At 37.1% G+C, this 19149-nt stretch overlaps 1 protein-coding gene across 1 annotated transcript in view; it reads right to left on the minus strand.

Moving 5' to 3' along the window:
* Nucleotides 1–19149, minus strand: part of LOC122796318 (ATP-dependent translocase ABCB1-like) — a 329590-nt gene that overhangs the window by 245717 nt on the left and 64724 nt on the right. The window contains exons 3-4 of the mRNA XM_044064705.1: nucleotides 9802–9892; nucleotides 9173–9224 (exon numbers count right to left, since the gene is read on the minus strand). Coding sequence (XP_043920640.1) covers nucleotides 9173–9224; nucleotides 9802–9892 — 143 coding nt within the window. The remainder of the gene's footprint in view (nucleotides 1–9172; nucleotides 9225–9801; nucleotides 9893–19149) is intronic.

Below are 19149 nucleotides of genomic sequence, written 5' to 3' on the forward strand. Positions count from 1 at the left end.
TAGCCCTGTGCAGTTTGGGTCCCATCTACTTAAGAGCTATATTTTGTGTGCCCACCTGAATAATCAGATGAGCATGAGGGCTGGTTGTTGTTCCCAAAATTAAGCTAGAAACTTCATTTAAATGCTCACCTTGTCTCAGTTCTGGATATTAATTAGCCTCTGACAAGAATGACTAAGTCAGAGGCTTCCTTTAGGAGGTTCTTTAAGCACATATAGTGAAGGGCATTTCTTAATCCCAGAAAGAATTTTAATGAACCCTTTTTTTAATATTTGCTTATAGTCCTAGTGATGTTAAGTGGGACTTGTTTGCCTTTTTAATAAAGTAAATCATTTAGGAAACAAACACATTTAACATGAAAATGAAATATCAGACATCACTGTCACCCCAAGCAAGTTTCTACCACCCCTCTTCAGGGCTGGCAACTCGGCACATAAAAATCTACTGCCAATCATTAGCAGACCGGAATTCCGCTGTGGCGACCCCTAACCGGGAAAAGCCGAAAGACACAACAACTATTACCCCAAGCAAGGTTCTACCACCCCGCTTCACAAATCACCACTATCGTTTTCCACCAAAATCATTTAGGAAACAAACACAATTAACACGAAAATGAAATATCAGACATCACTGTCACCCCAAGCAAGGTTCTACCACCCCTCTTCACAAATCACCACTAGTGTTTTCCACCAGACTTGTAATGTGACAGATCATAGTAGTGCCGCAGCACAGACCTTGTGCCAGGATCTGAAACTACCGATTTCATCATCAAAAAATCACAGATTAATTACTCGTCTGATTTTGTGCCATTTATCCTATTTCCTTAGAAACAGTGATCCAAACTGATCAGTGATGATTCAAAAAGTGGATATTCCAACTATCTGTATAAATAAAAGGTAACAATTTGAAATGTCAGGCTATGCTAGAACAAGTTCAGAAATGTGGAGATTAAATAGCCAAAAGAACAGACTTACATATATTAAGCCCAAGATGCTATTTTCAGAATATTTCCTTTTCTTCTGAGGTATGGTGATCTTGGAGTTGGTATATAGAAGTTCGGTGTGTGGAAGACTTGCCATCCACATTTGGGGAGGTGCACCCCCCAAAAAAAAAGTTTTAATGAGGAAATGAAAAGAGCTATTTTTGAGATTTGCTCTTCTCCAGTTGTTTGGTCTTTTTTTTGGCTTTTCTGCACTCGTTTCTTGTGCAGCCATTTCACTGGGGACCAGATAAAACACACTGCATATAAATAGGATGCTTACTTTTACTTAATGCAGATTTTAGTATTTGCTTAAAAAAAATCAAAGGCATCTTAAAATACTTGGACAAGGAAAATGATGTTTCTGCTGTTTGAAGGATAACACAGAATAGCCAGACTCTGCAACCAGAAAAATGTAGCATGCTTATCCGAGAACTTGTTGTGGATGGTCCTGTTTGGATCCAGATTCTTATGCTCACAGACCTGAAATATACCACATTCAAAGCAATTACTGATTGCACCTTGACAGGTCTTCTGAAGTAGGACCAAACAAGGGACACACTTCTTAACCGTTTGGTGGAAGAATCCTGGACAAAGTCTAAAATAAATGGGGAACAATGGCCAAAATCAGGGATAGATTTTTAGTTGTTAGAATAACAGGTTTTGCATTACCATGCATCCAGTGAAAGATATGAAATCTGAAACTCAAACGTCTGTCATTATTTATTGATTTCAATCCTCAATTAATGTGCTACAAAAAACACAGACAATATGAGGCAAAGTTGACAGGTGTGACAAGTAATGAACCTTCTCTACTGCTTGTAGTATAAAATCTTAGTATCTATATCGGAGGGCTCCCTATCCAATGGGCTCAGGCTGGTGTTCACTTTGCTGGGGTTAAGTAGAGCTGTCCTCTGCCATGGCCACAGTCCCTTCTTGTCAGTGACTATATTTAGCATAGCAGCCACCATTAGAAAAAAGAAAAGGCAAGACATAAGCCACCCAAATTATGAAAGTGTCTGTCATAGGAAAGGGAAGCTAAGCCACCACAGGCCTCATCTGTTCATTCCATAGACAGCTGTATGTAGCAGCCACAAGCTCAAGACTGAATATCTTATGGACAGTCAGAGGAAGCAGCTTCAATCAGATATACAAAGAATCTAGACTAAAGCTATTTGACAAGAGACAGGCTGGCACAAGGTGGGGATTTAGGAGCTCAGGCTTAATGCCTAAAAACATAGATATTATAGGAGCCACAACTCGTTGCCTAGATCCAGTGTTTGTTTATATCATGCAGAATGGAGGTTAACCGTATTATAAAAACACGTTGTTTATGTTCATGCATTGTGAATAGTCCCTCAACCCCATATACCCTTTCCAGGTTTACTGTATGTCCAAACTCAACTTCATCCACAGGCCACTCCGCTAGAGGTGGCAGATAAAATGGTACTGACAGTCCTACTTATGTAGGTGGTAATGGACATGGTGTTTTCTATCACAGATCTCAGTAGAAACATTATTTCATTGTGCCTGTACCCTAGGTCTGCATAAAGCTGATGGGACTCTCAGTGATGTTGCACGGCCTGGTCCTGTCATTGCCATAGTGGAATGTGTAGTGGCAGACTGTACATGGACTAAAGACCTACACATCAACTAAATGATTAAATTTAGCCTGCCTTCCCCCCAGTTTTGCACTGTCTTGTTAGTTTTCCTTGAATGTTTTCTATGGTTTACTCTTTTTCCCCTTTTTCACTTTTCTAGGTAACATTTTTCCATCCCATTATGGAGCTGAATTGAGGGGCCACATTTGCTTGGCCACCTGCACTATTGTATAATTCCCCATACTTAAAATGTTGATATGGTGCTACTGGGAAACACTCAGTTCCATAGAAGACATGCACTGCTATTTATGCAGCTTACTTTCCTGACCTTATTCACTGCATCTCATCTAGATGTCCTGTGCACTACCATACTGTTATAGCTGGGTATCATCACGCTGTTCAACGACCCACTGTGAGAGCATCATCATTTGGTCCTTGGCAGTAATACACAAACACATTAATCTATAATTAGCTCAGTGTGGCAGAACTTACTGGCACTAGGGCTGACTGTGCATGCAGTAATTCTTTATGAATCCCAGCCTGAAGTGTAGCAGAGTGCCAGACCTGTGAACGTCTACTGTGGTTCAGTTCTAAATTCCATAGTCCTGGGATTAGAACATACACAAACAAATAGCGAGTCAACAGAATGGTTTTATTTGAACAAAAAAAAGTCACTGGATGCATGTCAGTCTTAAAGGTAAAAATTAGATACTTAAACCATATTTTAACACAGTTTGATGCAATATTTAAGTGCTGTGTGGTTTAATTAGAAATCTGTGCTCTTTTGCCATCTTACTTAAATGTACTAATATAAATAATAAACAGTAAATAAATTAATTATGAAAGATTTGTACTATTTTAAGTGTTTATGTACCTAGCATAAGTTGTACCTGTTAATATGCACAGTTTCTCTGAACCACAGAACTCACTCTACAGTTAGTGAGAGAGTCTAAGGTGCAAATGTTTTGCTGAAAGTCTAACAAATTCCAAAACTTGAAATGAAGTTAAAAGCTTGGTTAAGATTCCTTCTGTTTAGTTACTGCACTAATCTGGATATTTCAAAGCAGGTTTATAACACACAAAGTAGGTGTAGAATATATTATATAGGTCAGAGAAAATATGTGTTTTAAGATGGTCTGTACATCAGATTAATTTATCAATATGTACAGCAGTGATGTAACAGAAATACATCATGATGTCATACATACTCTTGTGATATTTTGATCATCTCTAATACAGTGTAAGACAACCATTCTATTGCATAAATTTATAGTTTTACAAAATGGAAGACTTAATAAAACATTTTCACAGTAATGGCTGCTAATTAACTTATAATAGCAATGTACTGCATTGATAAAGAGCTGGTTGAATCATTATGAAACTGCTCTACAATAGAGATTTAAACTTTGCTCTGGTTGCTTTCTCTGCTGCACACATAGGAGAAAACTCACTGAACTTAACAAGGCTTGGGTCTTGCTACCCAGAAACTTGAGTTGGGTCTGGTTTCAGAATCAAACCATTACATGGTTACTTCTTTTTCTCTCTAACAGACTAAGACCTTTGTAGTTAACGTGCTTATAGTTGATGTGCATTCTCTCTGTTACACATATGCTTTTTACACTTGCTTTGTAAATATTTTCTGTGTATCAGCATTGTTTAATTTGTATTTTATTGTCGCTTGTATGTCGTTTACTTGTGCTTTGTATATTGTGGAGCTTTTCTCCCCGGGCCTCCACTGAAAATTGGCTCATCTTAGGCCCAGTGAACTTTCCCAGTAAACAAATGCAGTAAATAAATAAATAAATAAATAATACTTCAACTGGGGCTCCTTCCCTGACTTTGCTACCATTTGCTGAGTTAAATGATTACAGAGATTTATACAATACAGAGAACATGGTGATTCTTCTCACAGTTTTTGAATCCAGTGTTCAGTCTTGAGCTCTCTCTACTGTCCATTTGAGGTATGCATGTTCTTCCAGAGTTTAGGTAAGTTTCTGTAGATACTATGATTTTTGCACCCCCCCCCAAACAAAATACTGTTGGTCACTTTACCTAGATTCTATCAATGTATATTGCATTAATACTTGTTCTTGTGGTTCATATCACTGCTGAATAGGGATGGATGAATGGATAGTCAGATAAATAGACAAAGTAAATAAAAACTATAGAGATACATAAGTAAACAAAAAATTATCTCTAATGGCAAATTGCCAGCCTTGATAGATCAACTTGTTTCAGAGATTAGTGTGGATGACCTCCATTCTCTGTAACAAGGCAGTAGCTAGTATACTTACGTACACCCTGTGCCTACAAGTCACTTGGGATAGAGCTTTGTGAGATATACAGACATTGGCACAGAATGAAATGTTCACTGAGAGGACTGCTTTTATATAAGGATAAGCTCAGTTTGGTTACACAATATGCAGTATCAGTTTAGGAATTTCAAATAAGAAGGCAACATTCTTGTTAATATAGATTTCTACAACATCTGTTCACCTGGTGGTGTTTTTTTATGTGCCTTACAGGCTGTGCAACGAAGCCTGTATTATACCCAGAAAATCTTTTTGATCTTGAGATGTAAGATGCCACAATGTTTTTCTGATAAAGTTGTAAGATGCCATGCTCCCTTCCCAGATTTGAGCACAACAGAGTGAGTTCTCAATAACTGAGTGTTCAGGCTTTTGTTGGTTAGCCCGTATGTTAGTCATGTTGTTCCATCTTTACATAATACCCACTGTGGCTCAATCTATGGAGCTTCCAAACTAAAGCTCATCTGATATATTGTGTCTATATTCCCATGCCAACAGGGCTGCTCATTGAATGCCCTTATGTCAACACATGCACAACGAAATGCCAAAGTCTCAAAATGGCCACAATAGCAATTTTTTTCCCAGGGGAAAAAAATCTCTGGGGTGTTGTCTGGAATTTGCAGTTTTCTCCACTGTAGTGTGATCTCTGAGTTGGTATGTATAAGTATGGGGGTGTGGGGGGCAAAGCCCCCCACTTTGTCTGTTGGTTTGTTTTTCCCTGGGGAAAAAACTTGCTATTGTGGCCGTTCGAGATATTGACATTTTATTGCATATGTGTTGACATAAGGATGTTCGATGAACAGTCCTGTCAACATGGGAATATAGACCCAGTATATCTTGGTGCAGTGTTGGATGGGCTGGGATGTTTGTGTTTACTCTTACAGAGGCAAGTATTACCCCTATCCTCAAGAAACCACCTTGTAACCCAATAAATAGAGAAAATGTCTGCCACATCTCTAATCTACTTTATCTATGAAGGGTTACTAAGAAGGTGGCTTATTTACTGCTTTCATCTTACATTCCATGACATCCTGGGAACATGTCAGACCTGATTTTTAGGAACAGACACATCAGTGAGACTGCTTTCATAAGGCAGGATAATAACTTCTTAATGGTGAGAAATAACACATTATGCAAGTACTGCAGTGTCAAATTGAGATGAACAGGTCCATCGTCAACCAAAAGGTTGAAAATTGCAAGCCTTTAGTCAGTTTGTCATCTGAAATTTTTCCCAGGTTACAGTCCATCTCCTTTTACATTAGAAAGCATTCAACAAAGTTCTATTCCACATCTCTGTTGGGGCATATGTCTCAACTGTACAGAATGTCTAGATTTTGGCCTCATATTTTTTGCTGTGTAACTCATAAAAGTGTAGTTTTCTGGTAAATCATTGCTAGGTCTTTGAGGAGTGAAGTTGGAAAATAATGAAAGACGTTTGAGATTCAGACTTTTTACCCTTCAGAAAATTCATGCTAATGCAAAACCTGTTATTCTATCAACTTTCTAAATTTGTAAGAGCAATATTTAAAAATTGTGTCCATTTTTTACCTTTGTCCCCCATTTATGGCTTTGTCCAGATTCCTTGCTCTAAAAGATTGAGAGTTACAGGTTCATAGGTTAATAAGCAAGTACTGGGCAATTGATCAGCAGGCCATTTCAAGCCCAGCTACAAAATTCTATTCAAAATTTTCCTCTAGCTTCAAGGAGGGCAAGACAAGCTAGACCAGAACAGAATATGAGGCTGCCCACACAGTTATCTAGATTTACCCTGAAGGAGATAAATGGTGTTGCTCTGCTTGACATGTAGTGGAAGTTTGTTCCAGAGGTGAGGGATATGAATACATTACTGCAATGTGTGCTTTCTACCTGCTGATGAAGGTTTACTTGTTTTAAAGGAGTATTTGATGTACTATTAGTTCTATAAAGGAACAGTCTGCCAATGAAGACCAGAAACAGATACCTTATAATGAGGAAAAGTCTGCTGTGAGGTAAGATGAAGAAGGGTTCATATACAGATGAAGCTGGACCTGCTCATCCAGATCTAATGTACTGTAATGGGTGCTTAACTTTGTAACCAACATGAGTAGGTCCGTCCTTGTCAACCAACAGGACAGATACCTGTGTGAAAAACCACATGAGAAGAATGTCCACTTAATAAATCTGTCATCAAAGGAAGTCCAATAATTAAAAATCACATTCAGCTTGTGTTGTCTTGTGAAAGTCTTCAGTGAAAACAGAGTGCAGCCAATGTACAAATATCATCCAGTAATGTATTCCTAAACAAATTAGCCAATGCCATGGCTGAATGAGCAGTAAGCAAAGGTTTAACGTACTTTTCATAACAGAATCTAATCCAACTAAATCAGCCACCTGGACAAGATAACTTTAGACATTTTACAGTCCAGTTTCTTACTGGGAAAAATTAACAATTGTGAACCCTTTCTGACAGAGTTGGTTCTGCCCAGGAAAATTCTTAGTTGCTTTTGGACATCCATGCAATGTAACAAGTATTAGCCTCTGCTAGAGTAATCTAAAAAGAAGGCAGGTAGATTAACAGACTCATCTTACTGGATCTTGATATTATAAATGATGGATTAGCTCTGCAATGACACTATCTATATGGAAAGCTAAATAGAGAGGATTGACACCCAAAGCTTATAATTCAGAAACCCTTCTGGTGGAAGTAATGGCAACCAAAAAAAATAAAAGTTTCATGTGATTCACATTTACTTTTCCATACCACTTGGTTCAAATGGGAAGCTGTCAACTTCTCAAAAACAAAGTAATAATCTCAAGAAGGGAAAAAAATATTGATAAGAAGACAGATAAGAAAGCAGGTACTGCTGGAAAAGTCTTTGCATGTTCAAGAATACCACTGACAATGAATTAAAGCCTTGATGAAAATTTGAAATGATTGCCAAGTGTACTGCAATGGAGGAGAAGCTTAATTCAATATTAAATATCTCTCTGATATGCAGTATATTACAGTAGACACTGGAACATTGAAGGGATCCAAACCTTTGGCAATAGCCCATACAGAGCTTTTTCACTATTGTACAGCTGGACAAAAATGAGTGTGTGGATAAATCTTTCAGGGTATGAAAGATCCCTTGCCTTCACTAAACTGGGGCAGCCAAGTGTCAAGTCACCTACTGAGGAAGCACCATCACACCTCAGTTTCATTGCAGCTACAGACATATACTTGGTAAACTCCCTGGGGGCTGAGTAAAACCAAAGATCCCTGGGGGCTGAGTAAAACCAAAGAAAAGCATTTAGAATTTATGGCAGGCTACAGCCTGGAAAATTAGAATCACCTTTCCTGTCTGGCATTATTTAAGCAATGGTGGGAATCCTGGAAGTTCAAAGAGCAGATCCTGTTTTAGGATCTTGATTCGAACATTCCGGGTGTCTACTTGAAGAAACTTTAGTTGCCGTATACCGTGACTGAACTCCTTATCTCATCCCCGGAGAGCTCGCTAGTTGTTCCTGGAATAAACTTTAGAGTCCAGGCAGGCCAGCACTACCCTGAAAGCAGTCCTTTGGAAGTGACAGAAGCTTGAGACTTAGAAGCTTCTTTATGGAAGTTAGTTAAACAACATTAGCATAGGCAAGTATTTTTAAACCATTAGAGCTCATCTGTAATTTATACAGCTTGTGTTAAACTATATCATTATTTTACTGACAAATTTTATGTAAAGTTATGGTTAGATTGCTTGGTTTATGGGATTTTTTTCCATAGTGCTTAGACATAAGTAACCTAATAAAGATCAAGATTCATGGTGTACTGGCTCAGTGCTGCTAAGTGCAGCCCAATGGAAAAAAAGCTTAATCCCTTTAACCTCTTGTCCTATCATGGATTATTGCTATGTAAAACCAGTGAGAAAACTATATTCTTAAAAGCAAGAGCAAACCATTTAAATAATTGTGCTCCCATTTCTTACCTTACTATGAATAACGTGTTATGTTCATTATCTGATGGCAAATTTCTTGTTTTAACCAGTAACATCAACACCCCAATGTCCAGAGAGCTCACAATAAAAAGCAGGGTAGGGATAATTCGCAAAAGGATATAGGTATACATGCAAAGGGTTATCATATCACCAAAATAGACAAAATGATGCAAATGCTGTATAAACACTGAGGCCGGTGATGCCACATGACAATTTTCATTACACTATAGTTAGTTAGAAAAATGTGGCACAGGTAGTCAGAGCTCCACAAAGAATATGCCTGTTGGAATATTTTACTAGAAAGCCAAATAGATAAATAAATATGATATACAAACCAGTTCCAAAAGCCCGACTAGTTTCTTCTCTTCTTTTGATTGTTCTTTCTTTCTAAATAAAGGGACACAACCGGTAAGAACAGCAGCCATGTTGTAATACGCACTGAGTACAGAAAGAGCAAGCAGCTTTATTCCACCAATAAAGCAACCCAAACTAAATTCCTATTCTGTGTCAGTTATGGCAGACTGAATAGTATGCAGTCTATTGTATATATTCGTAGTATAAAATAATCAAGCTATATTGAAATAGTCAGGTGTCATCACTGAACCATTAATTCTGCAACTCAAGTTAAAATTGTGTTAACAGTCATGTCAGACTGCATATAAAGGTAAAGTCTTTGGTAAGGAAAAGACAGATCTCTGCAGCATTTCTTAACTTCTGTGATAACAGTCTAGATTTAGTGGCTTCTGGGTGACATCTAATCATTCAGATGATGGAACGCATAACACAAAAGTAGAGAAATTATTTCCAGCATCTGGTTTCTCAAGTAATCTCACAAGCACATAAATTTATATCACTTAAGTGATATTTTGTCAGCACTGTCTTTTTGTACTACTTTTGGAAATACTATAGGACAGATGTATCTAATGTTAGAGGTACTCATTGCATTGCAAAAACAAGTGCTTACTTTTTCTTGTCTTTTTTCTTTGATTTGCTTTCTTTTTCAGGTGTTTCATCATGTACAAAGGTAGGATTATTAAACCCTTCTTTAGGAAATCCTGCAAAAAGAGATTTTTTTTTAATTTTAGCTTTAATTAAAACAGCACAGTTTGTACATTTCCCCTTCAAAAGTGTTAAGCATTCAAAAGAGTTACAGCAGAATTAAATATCAACAAATTAGCAAGAAATTCACAAAAGTGAATTATTTTATTACTTAGATTTTATTAATTAATTAATTTATTTCATGTTTACACTTGTATATTCTTAGTTTGATTAATTTTATGCAGTATGAAATATGTTTAAACAATGTCTGGAAATTTTTGCTCCATCCATGGATTTCACATTTTTCACACAGTAAAGCAAGATGGTTGTAGGTAAGATATTTCCAAACTATATACAGTTGTCTAAAATGGATAGAGGAAAGGGTAGTTGCACTGTTACACTGAGCTCTCTTGATATGTAAAGTTTGCACACCTATGCTTTCTTCTTTGCAGAAGATTACTTAAGTATTATATGGTAAATGTGTATGGATGGGACTGGACATCTGTGGAGTCATTGGAGGATGCTGAACAGTTTGACTCTCCAGTCAAAGTTGGGATATCAAACCAGCCAATCAGATTGGAGATAATATGCATGTAACATGAGATGATGCTCTTTGCCATAGGTAGGGAGGGGGAATAAAAGTAGACAGCCAAGTCAGTTAGAAGCATTAAGTTTAGCCACAGAAGGCAGGTATGCTCAATATGACCCAGTAATGACTCTCTGTTTCTTAGCTAAGGAACGAGGCTGGATGAACATATACATATAAAAATGCTTGACTACAAGACTTAGCAAATCAACAACACCAAACCAGCAAGTCCCCACTGTGGTTCACTAAAACAAATAATCCACTGAAAAGAGATACACAAAACACACAAGAGGAACAAGTACAAACCACCTGAGTTGGAACTTGGGAACTTGAAACCAAAAAGGAAAGAAAATATTAGACTGTAAGATCTGGTCAACAGAAGAGTCAAAACAGAGACATGCTTTGAGGTTCATTAAATTAAATAGCTGACTCAGGAAAGACATACAGCATCAAGTATGAAAACTAAAGGGAGAATACACCTACTAAAAAGAATACACCTACTAAAAACTGGCAAATACAGTGGATATAAAAAGTTTACACACCCCTGTTAAAATGCCAGGTCTTGAAAAACAAACAAATCTGTTAGGGGAAAAATATAAAAAAATAAAAAAAATGTACAATATGCTGGTTGCATAAGTGTGCACACCCTTAAACTAATACTTTGCTGTGTGTGCACACCCTTAAACTAATACTTTGTTGAAGCACCTTTAGATTTAATGACAACATTCAGTCTTCTTAGGTACACACCTGCCATCAATTAAAGACAATCTGATTAACCCCAAATAAAGTTCAGCTTTCCTAGTAGGATTTTAAGCCATGGTTTGCAGAGAGCTTACAAAGCATCAAAGGGATCTCATTGTTGAAAGGTATCAGTCAGGAGAAGGGTACAAAAAAATCTCCACAGCATTGGATATACCATGGAACACAGTGAAGACGGTCATCAAAAAGTGGAGAAGATATGGGACAACAGTGACGGTGCAAAATGAAAACTGAGGCTGCTAAGAGACCTACAGCAACATTGAAGGAGCTGCAGGAATTTCTGGCAAGTACTGGTTGTGTACTACATGTGACAACAATCTCCAGTATTCTCCATATATCTGGACTATGGGGTAGGGTTGCAAGACGGACACCTTTTCTTACACAGAAAAACATCCAGGCCCAGCTAAAATTTGCAAAACAATACATCAAGTCTCCCAAAAGCATGTGGGAAAATGTGTTATGGTCTGATGAGACCAAGGCTGAACTTTTTGGTAACAATTCCAAAAGGTATATTTGGCGTAAAAACAATACTTTGCATCACCAAAAGAACGCCATCCCTACGGTGAAGCATGGTGGTGGCAGTATCATCCTTTGAGGTTGCTTTTCTTCAGCTGAAACTGAGGCTTTAGTCAAGGTGGAGGGAATTATGAACAGTTCCAAGTACCAGTCACTTTTGGCCCAAAACTTTCAGGAGTCTGCTAGAAAACTGAAGATGAAGAGGAATTTCACCTTTCAACATTACAATGACCCCAAGCATACATCCAAATCAACAAAAGAATGGCTTCACCAGAAGAAAATAAAAGTTTTGGAATGGCCCAGCCAGAGCCCAGACCTAAATCCAATAGAAAATCTGTAGGATGACCTAAAGAGGGCTGTGCACAAGAAATGCCCTCACAATCTGACAGATTTGGAGCACTTTTGCAAGAAGAGTGGGCAAATATTGCCAAGTCAAGATGTACCACACTGATAGACTCCTACCCAAAAAGACTGAATGTTGTAATTAAATCAAAATGTGTTTCACGAAAGTATTAGTTGAAGGATGTGCAGGCACAACAAAGTATTAGTATAAAGGTGTGCACACTTATGCAACCAGCGTATTGTACGGTTTTTATTTTTTTATATTTTTTTCCCTAACAGATTTGTTTGTTTTTCAATTGAAAAATACAGGTTACAGGTCACATTAAAGGTGGGAAAAGTTTTGAAATTATTTATTGTGGTCTTATTTTTTTTATATCACAAAAAAAACTGCCATTTTAACAGGGGTCTGTAAACTTTTTATATCCACTGTAGGATTATCAAAAGAGCAAGACCTTAAGCAACATGTAAAAAAATCACCTAGGTGTTGAAGAGCTTGTATAAACAAGCTTTGTGATTTTTAGTTGCTCATTACAGCTCTATATTATCTTGCTATACAAGAACAAGTTAGCCAAGTGGATGCAGTGGGAAATGTAGCAGTCTACAGCATGGTATTGTGACTAAGCGGCAAGAGTTTGACTCTGCAGTAATGCTTAAAAGAAAAGATTTGGCACCAAAGTGGATGCCAACCATTTCCAAAGGTCCAGGAGGCAGTATTCACTTCACCTTTTTTTTTCTAGGTAAGTTACACATATGTCCACTGTTGATTTAGATAGGGCAAATACAACATTGTATATTCACTGGCAAAAAAAAAAAAAACAACCTAATCCCCGAGTTTATTTAAACCATCTAACACATAAAATAAATTTGAATTGTCAAGAAACTACTTAAAATAATTTCAACAAATCAAAAAATAATGAAACCCACATAAATTTAAAGTAAAACTTAGCATCGTTAATAATTATGTATTCAAAGAAAAACACTGCTAACGAACCCAATGATTTTATCGCTACATACATACAAATATTCCAAGTATGTGCATTAATTCCTTTCTAGCCTACCGTAATAAGTGCCAAGACTGTTCTTATTATCAGTATTGGTAATGTATCCAAGTACAATTGTAAATTATTTTTTATAAGATCTGTTGCTCCTACTACTGTTGGAACTGTCTGGGTATCCTTCTTCCACACTGCCCTCATTTCTCCCTGCAAATCCTGGTATTTTATGGCTTTGTGTCTCTCTCTATGTAAGATACTGTAGCCATTGAGTGCAGCAATTTCAATGATCAATGTTACATTTGTCTTCTTTTCATGAACTACTACACCTGGTTCTCTCACATCTATATTTTGAACTCCTGGTAATGGTTGATCCCATGTGATCAAAACTTCATTGTCTTCTATAAATCCAAATCTACCAGATCCACTAGAGCAAGCGACTTAAACCTTAGCACGGATATAAATAGGGCATGCTGGAGGGATAGATTTGTCACCCAGAGACTCCCTATGCTGTGGAAAAAAATCCCGGTCCATGTGAGGCAGAGCACCTCGCTGGTTCTGTTCAAGAGAAATCTTGACCGGTGGATGGGAGATCGTAGGTTTACCCCGGGAATCATCTCTGTGTCACTGCTGGACAGAGGCACAACAAACTAATGGGCACAGTATTTTTTAACATAAGGGGTGGTGTAAGCCACAAAACTTTGGGCTAGGCTTATAAATGCCTTAGGGCAGATAGCCTAGTATAAACCTATGAACCTATAATGCTTTGTGGCTCATGTTTCTAGTGTTTTTCAGCTATTTCAATATTATAATGTTTGCACAATCCCCAATGCAACAGTCTTCCCACATTTCAGTATACAGTCCTTCTGCTATTAGTATATCACAACCAACTACAAGATGTGTGACTGTTTTCATTTCTGTTTTATAAAACCTAATTTGTCTGTTTCTTCCACATGTTCAATGGGCTTTGTAAGCTAATGTGTATGTAGTCCACTGTCTTGGGCCTTTTGATTTAAATTCACCTCTCCTTAACCATTCCTGCCTTTGATCCTGATCAACATGAGGTTGTTCCAAGAACTTTCTATACTGCAACTATACTTTGCAACTATATTTATGCATTTTCCACATTTCTTGGCTTCTCATCTGATCCTTCACCTTATATTCTTTCTTTTTGTTTGTTTTTGGCATATTCAGTTGTCTGATTTTTATCTACTTATGGTTTGATTTCAATTCCCGCTTAATTCTGATATGCTTCTGTTAAGCTAAGGAGGAAAGTCATTTTAGAATTTTTCTTCTCATGTTTCAAAACTTTCACTATGTTTGGGTCTTGTGAGGTCAACAGATATGCGTGCAGTCCCATGATTGCAGATCTATACATGTAATCACTTTCAAAGAGGCCCATAACTCCTGCAGAACAGGGAATATATATTCTTGGTATGCCCTGATTTTTATAAATCATTTGAGCATAAAGCATCCTTGTTTATCTGTTCAGCCTATCCAACACCTTTTGAGGCCAGTCAGTCACTCCAAATCTGTAAGTTAGGACAGGGACAGCTAATTAGTTTATAGATTGGAATTTGTTCCAAGATGTCAATGCTGTTCTCAGTATTAATTTTAATATTCTGAAATATTCCTTACTAAGTTTTATTCACATTTCTTTATGCTTTATTGTTGACCCTTCAATTCCCACCATGTATACACTCCGTCTTACTGAAGTTCTTTTATATTACATTCCTGTCCCAAACTGATGTTTTCTTGGTGCTGTAGCTTTCCTGCTTTAAAGGTTGCTTTTGCACATTTATCAAGACCAAATAACATTTGTATATCATCTGGAAAAAGTTTTGACCACTTGCAGTTGTGCTTTCAGTTCCTCGTCTGAAAAACTATATGCTACTAAACTATATAATTTTAAATCATCTATAAAAAGATGAGACGTTTTTATACTTTCTTGTTCTCTGGGAGCCAAATTGTAGCCATGACCTAATCTGTTAAGTAGAGAGCTTAATGGGTTAAGAGCAAGACAAAGAAACAGCAGTGACAGAGAGTTGCCCTGGAATATCCCCCTTTGAATTTTTATCTCTGGAATAATAATTTGTCCTTTAATGTGGCTTAACTGCAAAGTGGTTTGCCAGTGTTTCTTGGTCATTGTAATGTGTTTCATGGTTGGTGTATCTTATACATATTTAAGCACTCTTATTCCTGAATATGGGATACTGTCAAATCCTTTGTAGTCCATCCATGCCATACTTAGAAACTTCCCCTTTTATAGTTCTCCATTATGACTATTTAACAACAAATGATCCTTTGTTCCATGAGACTTTCTTTTTATTACCCTTTTGTTCTATTAACTATTTGTTCTGATGAAGTTCCTAATGTCAGGGATGGAGGTGCTCAACTAATTTTACATTATCTACATTTGAATTAAAAACTTGGCTAAACACAACTGGATTCTATTTGTTGTTACCCGTTGTCCTTTTGGCTTTACTGCACAGAATTCACCTGTGTTTTTCCAGTTTGTGAATATTCTGAGTGTGGCTTATTTTTTGTTACTATGCTGTGATATAATGTGTTACACTTTCTACACTAAATCCTTCACGGGTATTCCATAACTTCAACTTCTATTTTTTAACTTCTAATTTACTAATCTTTTGTTCTATGTTCTCTCCTTGTGATCTTATTTTTGTATTGTAAAATTTTCTATATCTGATGCCTTTGCCTCTATTTCTCTTCAAATACCTTTGGGGCTGCCTTTTTTGTGTTAAGTTGTCTTTTTCCTTTACATAAATATTGCACCATATCAGATCTCTCCTTCTTTCCCATGTCCATATTTCCTTTTTATACCTTTCAAAAATCTCTAGATTTTGTTATTTATATTTTCTCACTTCCTGAGTCACTTATTTTTCTAAATGGCCCAAGGTTTCTTGGTCTATATGTTTTACATAAATCTGTTGTACTAATGACCAGAAATTTTAATTTGGAGCTTCTGACAGTTTTTCTTGTGGAAGCATTTTTCTCTCCTCTAATTTCTCTTGTAATCTTTTTGTATATCTTCTGTCTGGAAATTTTGGGCTTCTTGCACAATAGTAACAATATGTAATTTCTTTCTTATCCTTAATAGTCCACTCTATTATCTTTATGGCTCTTTTTTGGGCTATCGGTTTTTGTGGACTACTACTTCCTTCTACAACAGGGGGAGGGGCATCTTCCTTCTGGGCTTGGCTTAGTCCCATTGTAGGAATGTTTCTGCGTCTTGAGGATTCTACACTGTCATTTTTTCCAGACATGGCACCAGTGTGCCTACCAGGATTGGACACTTTATCTTGTGTCTTGTGCACCCACCTATCTTTTGTTTATTTTTTTAACCCACTTCTGTCCATGATATATGCTATATAAAATACAGTCTATATATCAGTGTCATCTTGGTGAGATGTTGTGAAAAACAGGGTCCACCTTGTGAAGGTACTCACCATGACTCAATCTATATGCAGATGACCTGAACACCTTAGATGAAAAAGTTAGCTCTGAAAGATAGAATCTAAACAAACAAGGGCCTAGGACAGAGCCCTGTAGGACACCCTGACTGTAACCAAAACTTTCACCTGTCCAATTGTAGTATGAAATTTATAAGCCATGCAGCTATCCATCTAGTTGTACACCGATATCTAGTTATTCTAATTTACTGATTGGTGTTTGTGTATGGCCCTGTCAAATGCTGAAGTTAAATGCATATAAATGACATCACAGCACAATTTTTCATCCATAGCTTTTATTATATTGTTATAGAACACAATGTTACAGGTGGTACTAAATCTGTTTTCAAGATATGCATGATGATATATGGTTTCAAGGGTTTACTATTATTTACTATTATTTGTGTGAACTACATGCTGTTGAAAATCAGAATGTTGTGCAGAAAATGAAAAGTGTATGGGATAGTCGAACACACTTATGCGAATGCAGTGGTGCATTTGCATGAGTGTGTTTGACTATATGTACGGAAATTGCGGTACAGTGGGGATGGGAAATTCATCCTTATCCCCACTGTAGTGAGATCTCGGAGTTGGAATATATTAGTAGCAGGGAGTGTGGGGGGTGCAGGGGTTCTTGCCCTCCTGCAAAAACATATGTCATATAGGAGTTTGATCAGCTCTTATATGGCTATCATGCAATGTTTTTGGTGACGATGTCGACTCAAATGTCTCAATCATTTGGGTTGACATTGTGTAGTGGTCAGGATTCCAGATTTGATGGTTTACTTTGATATTGTGAACAGAAATTGTTTTGCCTTTCGTAATATTGATAGTAAACTGGTATCAAGCCCCAACCTATCCAATTTTGACAATAACTTAATCAATAGTACTGTTGCCATTATTTTTCCACAACATGAAAGTAGACTTGAGGGTGTATACGACTCTGGATTTGCCCTAATCCCCTTTCCCTTAGAGACAGGTTTACAAAGCACATGTCTCCAATCTAGAGGAATCTCCCCATATTTATATTACCTAGTAAATATACATAATGGTACTATAAGTTCTTGCTTAAGTGTTCTCAGGTCATTATTACTAATTTCGTCTCCTACCTTTGCTTTGTTTGGATCCAGTTTGCATTCAATATAATATAATTTGATTCTATTATGTGAGATTACCTGGATTTCATTAGGACAACTTATCACCCCAACTGTTTTGGATAAGATTTTGTAAATATATCAACAATCTGTTGCATCTGAGAATAAATTTTAGAATCTACACACAGTTTATCAAGTTGTATGTCTTTATTACTTCTACATCTTGTGCATCTGTAAAAAGGTTTACTATTATGCTCAATATCATTATATAATTTTTCTTCAAATGTTCCTGATCTTGTCTCACATTAGGCTTAATTTGTTTGTCCAGGTTGTTTATTTTAGTTTTTAAAGTTGTAGTTCAACCTCTGTTGCATTTCTTTATCTCTCACCTTAATCAGGCATCTTGCTCTTATGGAAATATATCCCCCTGATGTTAACATTTTTTCGATTTTTTGCACTCAAACAATTTCTCTTTCAAAACTTTCTGCATTTCATCTGCAGTTTTTCCGCTGAACACATCACTCGGGTTAGTTTTCCTGTTTTCTACTACTTCTCACATTTAGAGATTTTGTGGTATCCTCTGCACATATCAAAAACTAGATGTCTTGCAAGTAACCAGAATTCTTATGGCCAAAAAGTGTCCACCAACTGTCCATTGGTATGGACTTTGTGTAAGAACGTGTGAGAGGAATGTGGGAGGAGAAAAATTATTGTGGGGACCACCTTTTCATTCTCAAGAATCTGCCTTTCTTTAAGAGTTTGATAAAGCCCATCTACTGTCTTGGGTGCTGAAAGTAGAATCTGCATGCAGACTATTTGTTTTCCTTTCATTATCTCAGTAAATGTGTTGAGGCTTGTCCATTTTGATTCTGGCACCATCATTAGCTCCATGTTTTATTCCTTAGGCTAAGCTAGATCATTAGAAATTTGTTTAAAAATTCGCCCTTATAATAAATGGTCTCCACAAAGTAAATGTCCTCTTGGGAGGTGAAGGGAAGTCACAAAGAAACTGTGTCCTGGGGTCTGTGTGACTCAAAAAGGGACTTGTAATGTCTTTCCCTCAGCTTTAAGAATTTCTGCTTTGATTTCTTTTATCATTTTGAACCATCACCTGCATGGTGAAGGTTTGCATCTTTCAGTTTTAAAATGCTTATGTACAACCATACATTGGGGAGAACCAGACAGGACCCTGTTATTGTCTTGCTGTTTTCTGAACGGTGAGACATTTCTTGACAAGTGGATGCAGTCAAAAACTGGAATCAATACAACAGGAGTGCTGCTGGAAAGCTTTAAGATTGACCAGTTTTTCTTCTCAGAAACATCAAGCTGGTAGCACCTTTATCTGCTGAAAACATAAAGGACTTCTTAGCCACCCAGCACTGACGGGACACTCCTGACCCCATAAACAAAATGGGGAAAAGGGGGTAGACAGAGGGAGCCCTTCATACTGCGTTATGTCAAAAGGTTTACATTTACTAACACTAGACAGAGGGAGCCCTTCATACTGCGTCATGT

Source organism: Protopterus annectens, chromosome 3.part0 (genome assembly GCF_019279795.1).
Source record: "Protopterus annectens isolate FY-2018-M chromosome 3.part0, PAN1.0, whole genome shotgun sequence".
Taxonomy (NCBI): domain Eukaryota; kingdom Metazoa; phylum Chordata; order Ceratodontiformes; family Protopteridae; genus Protopterus; species Protopterus annectens.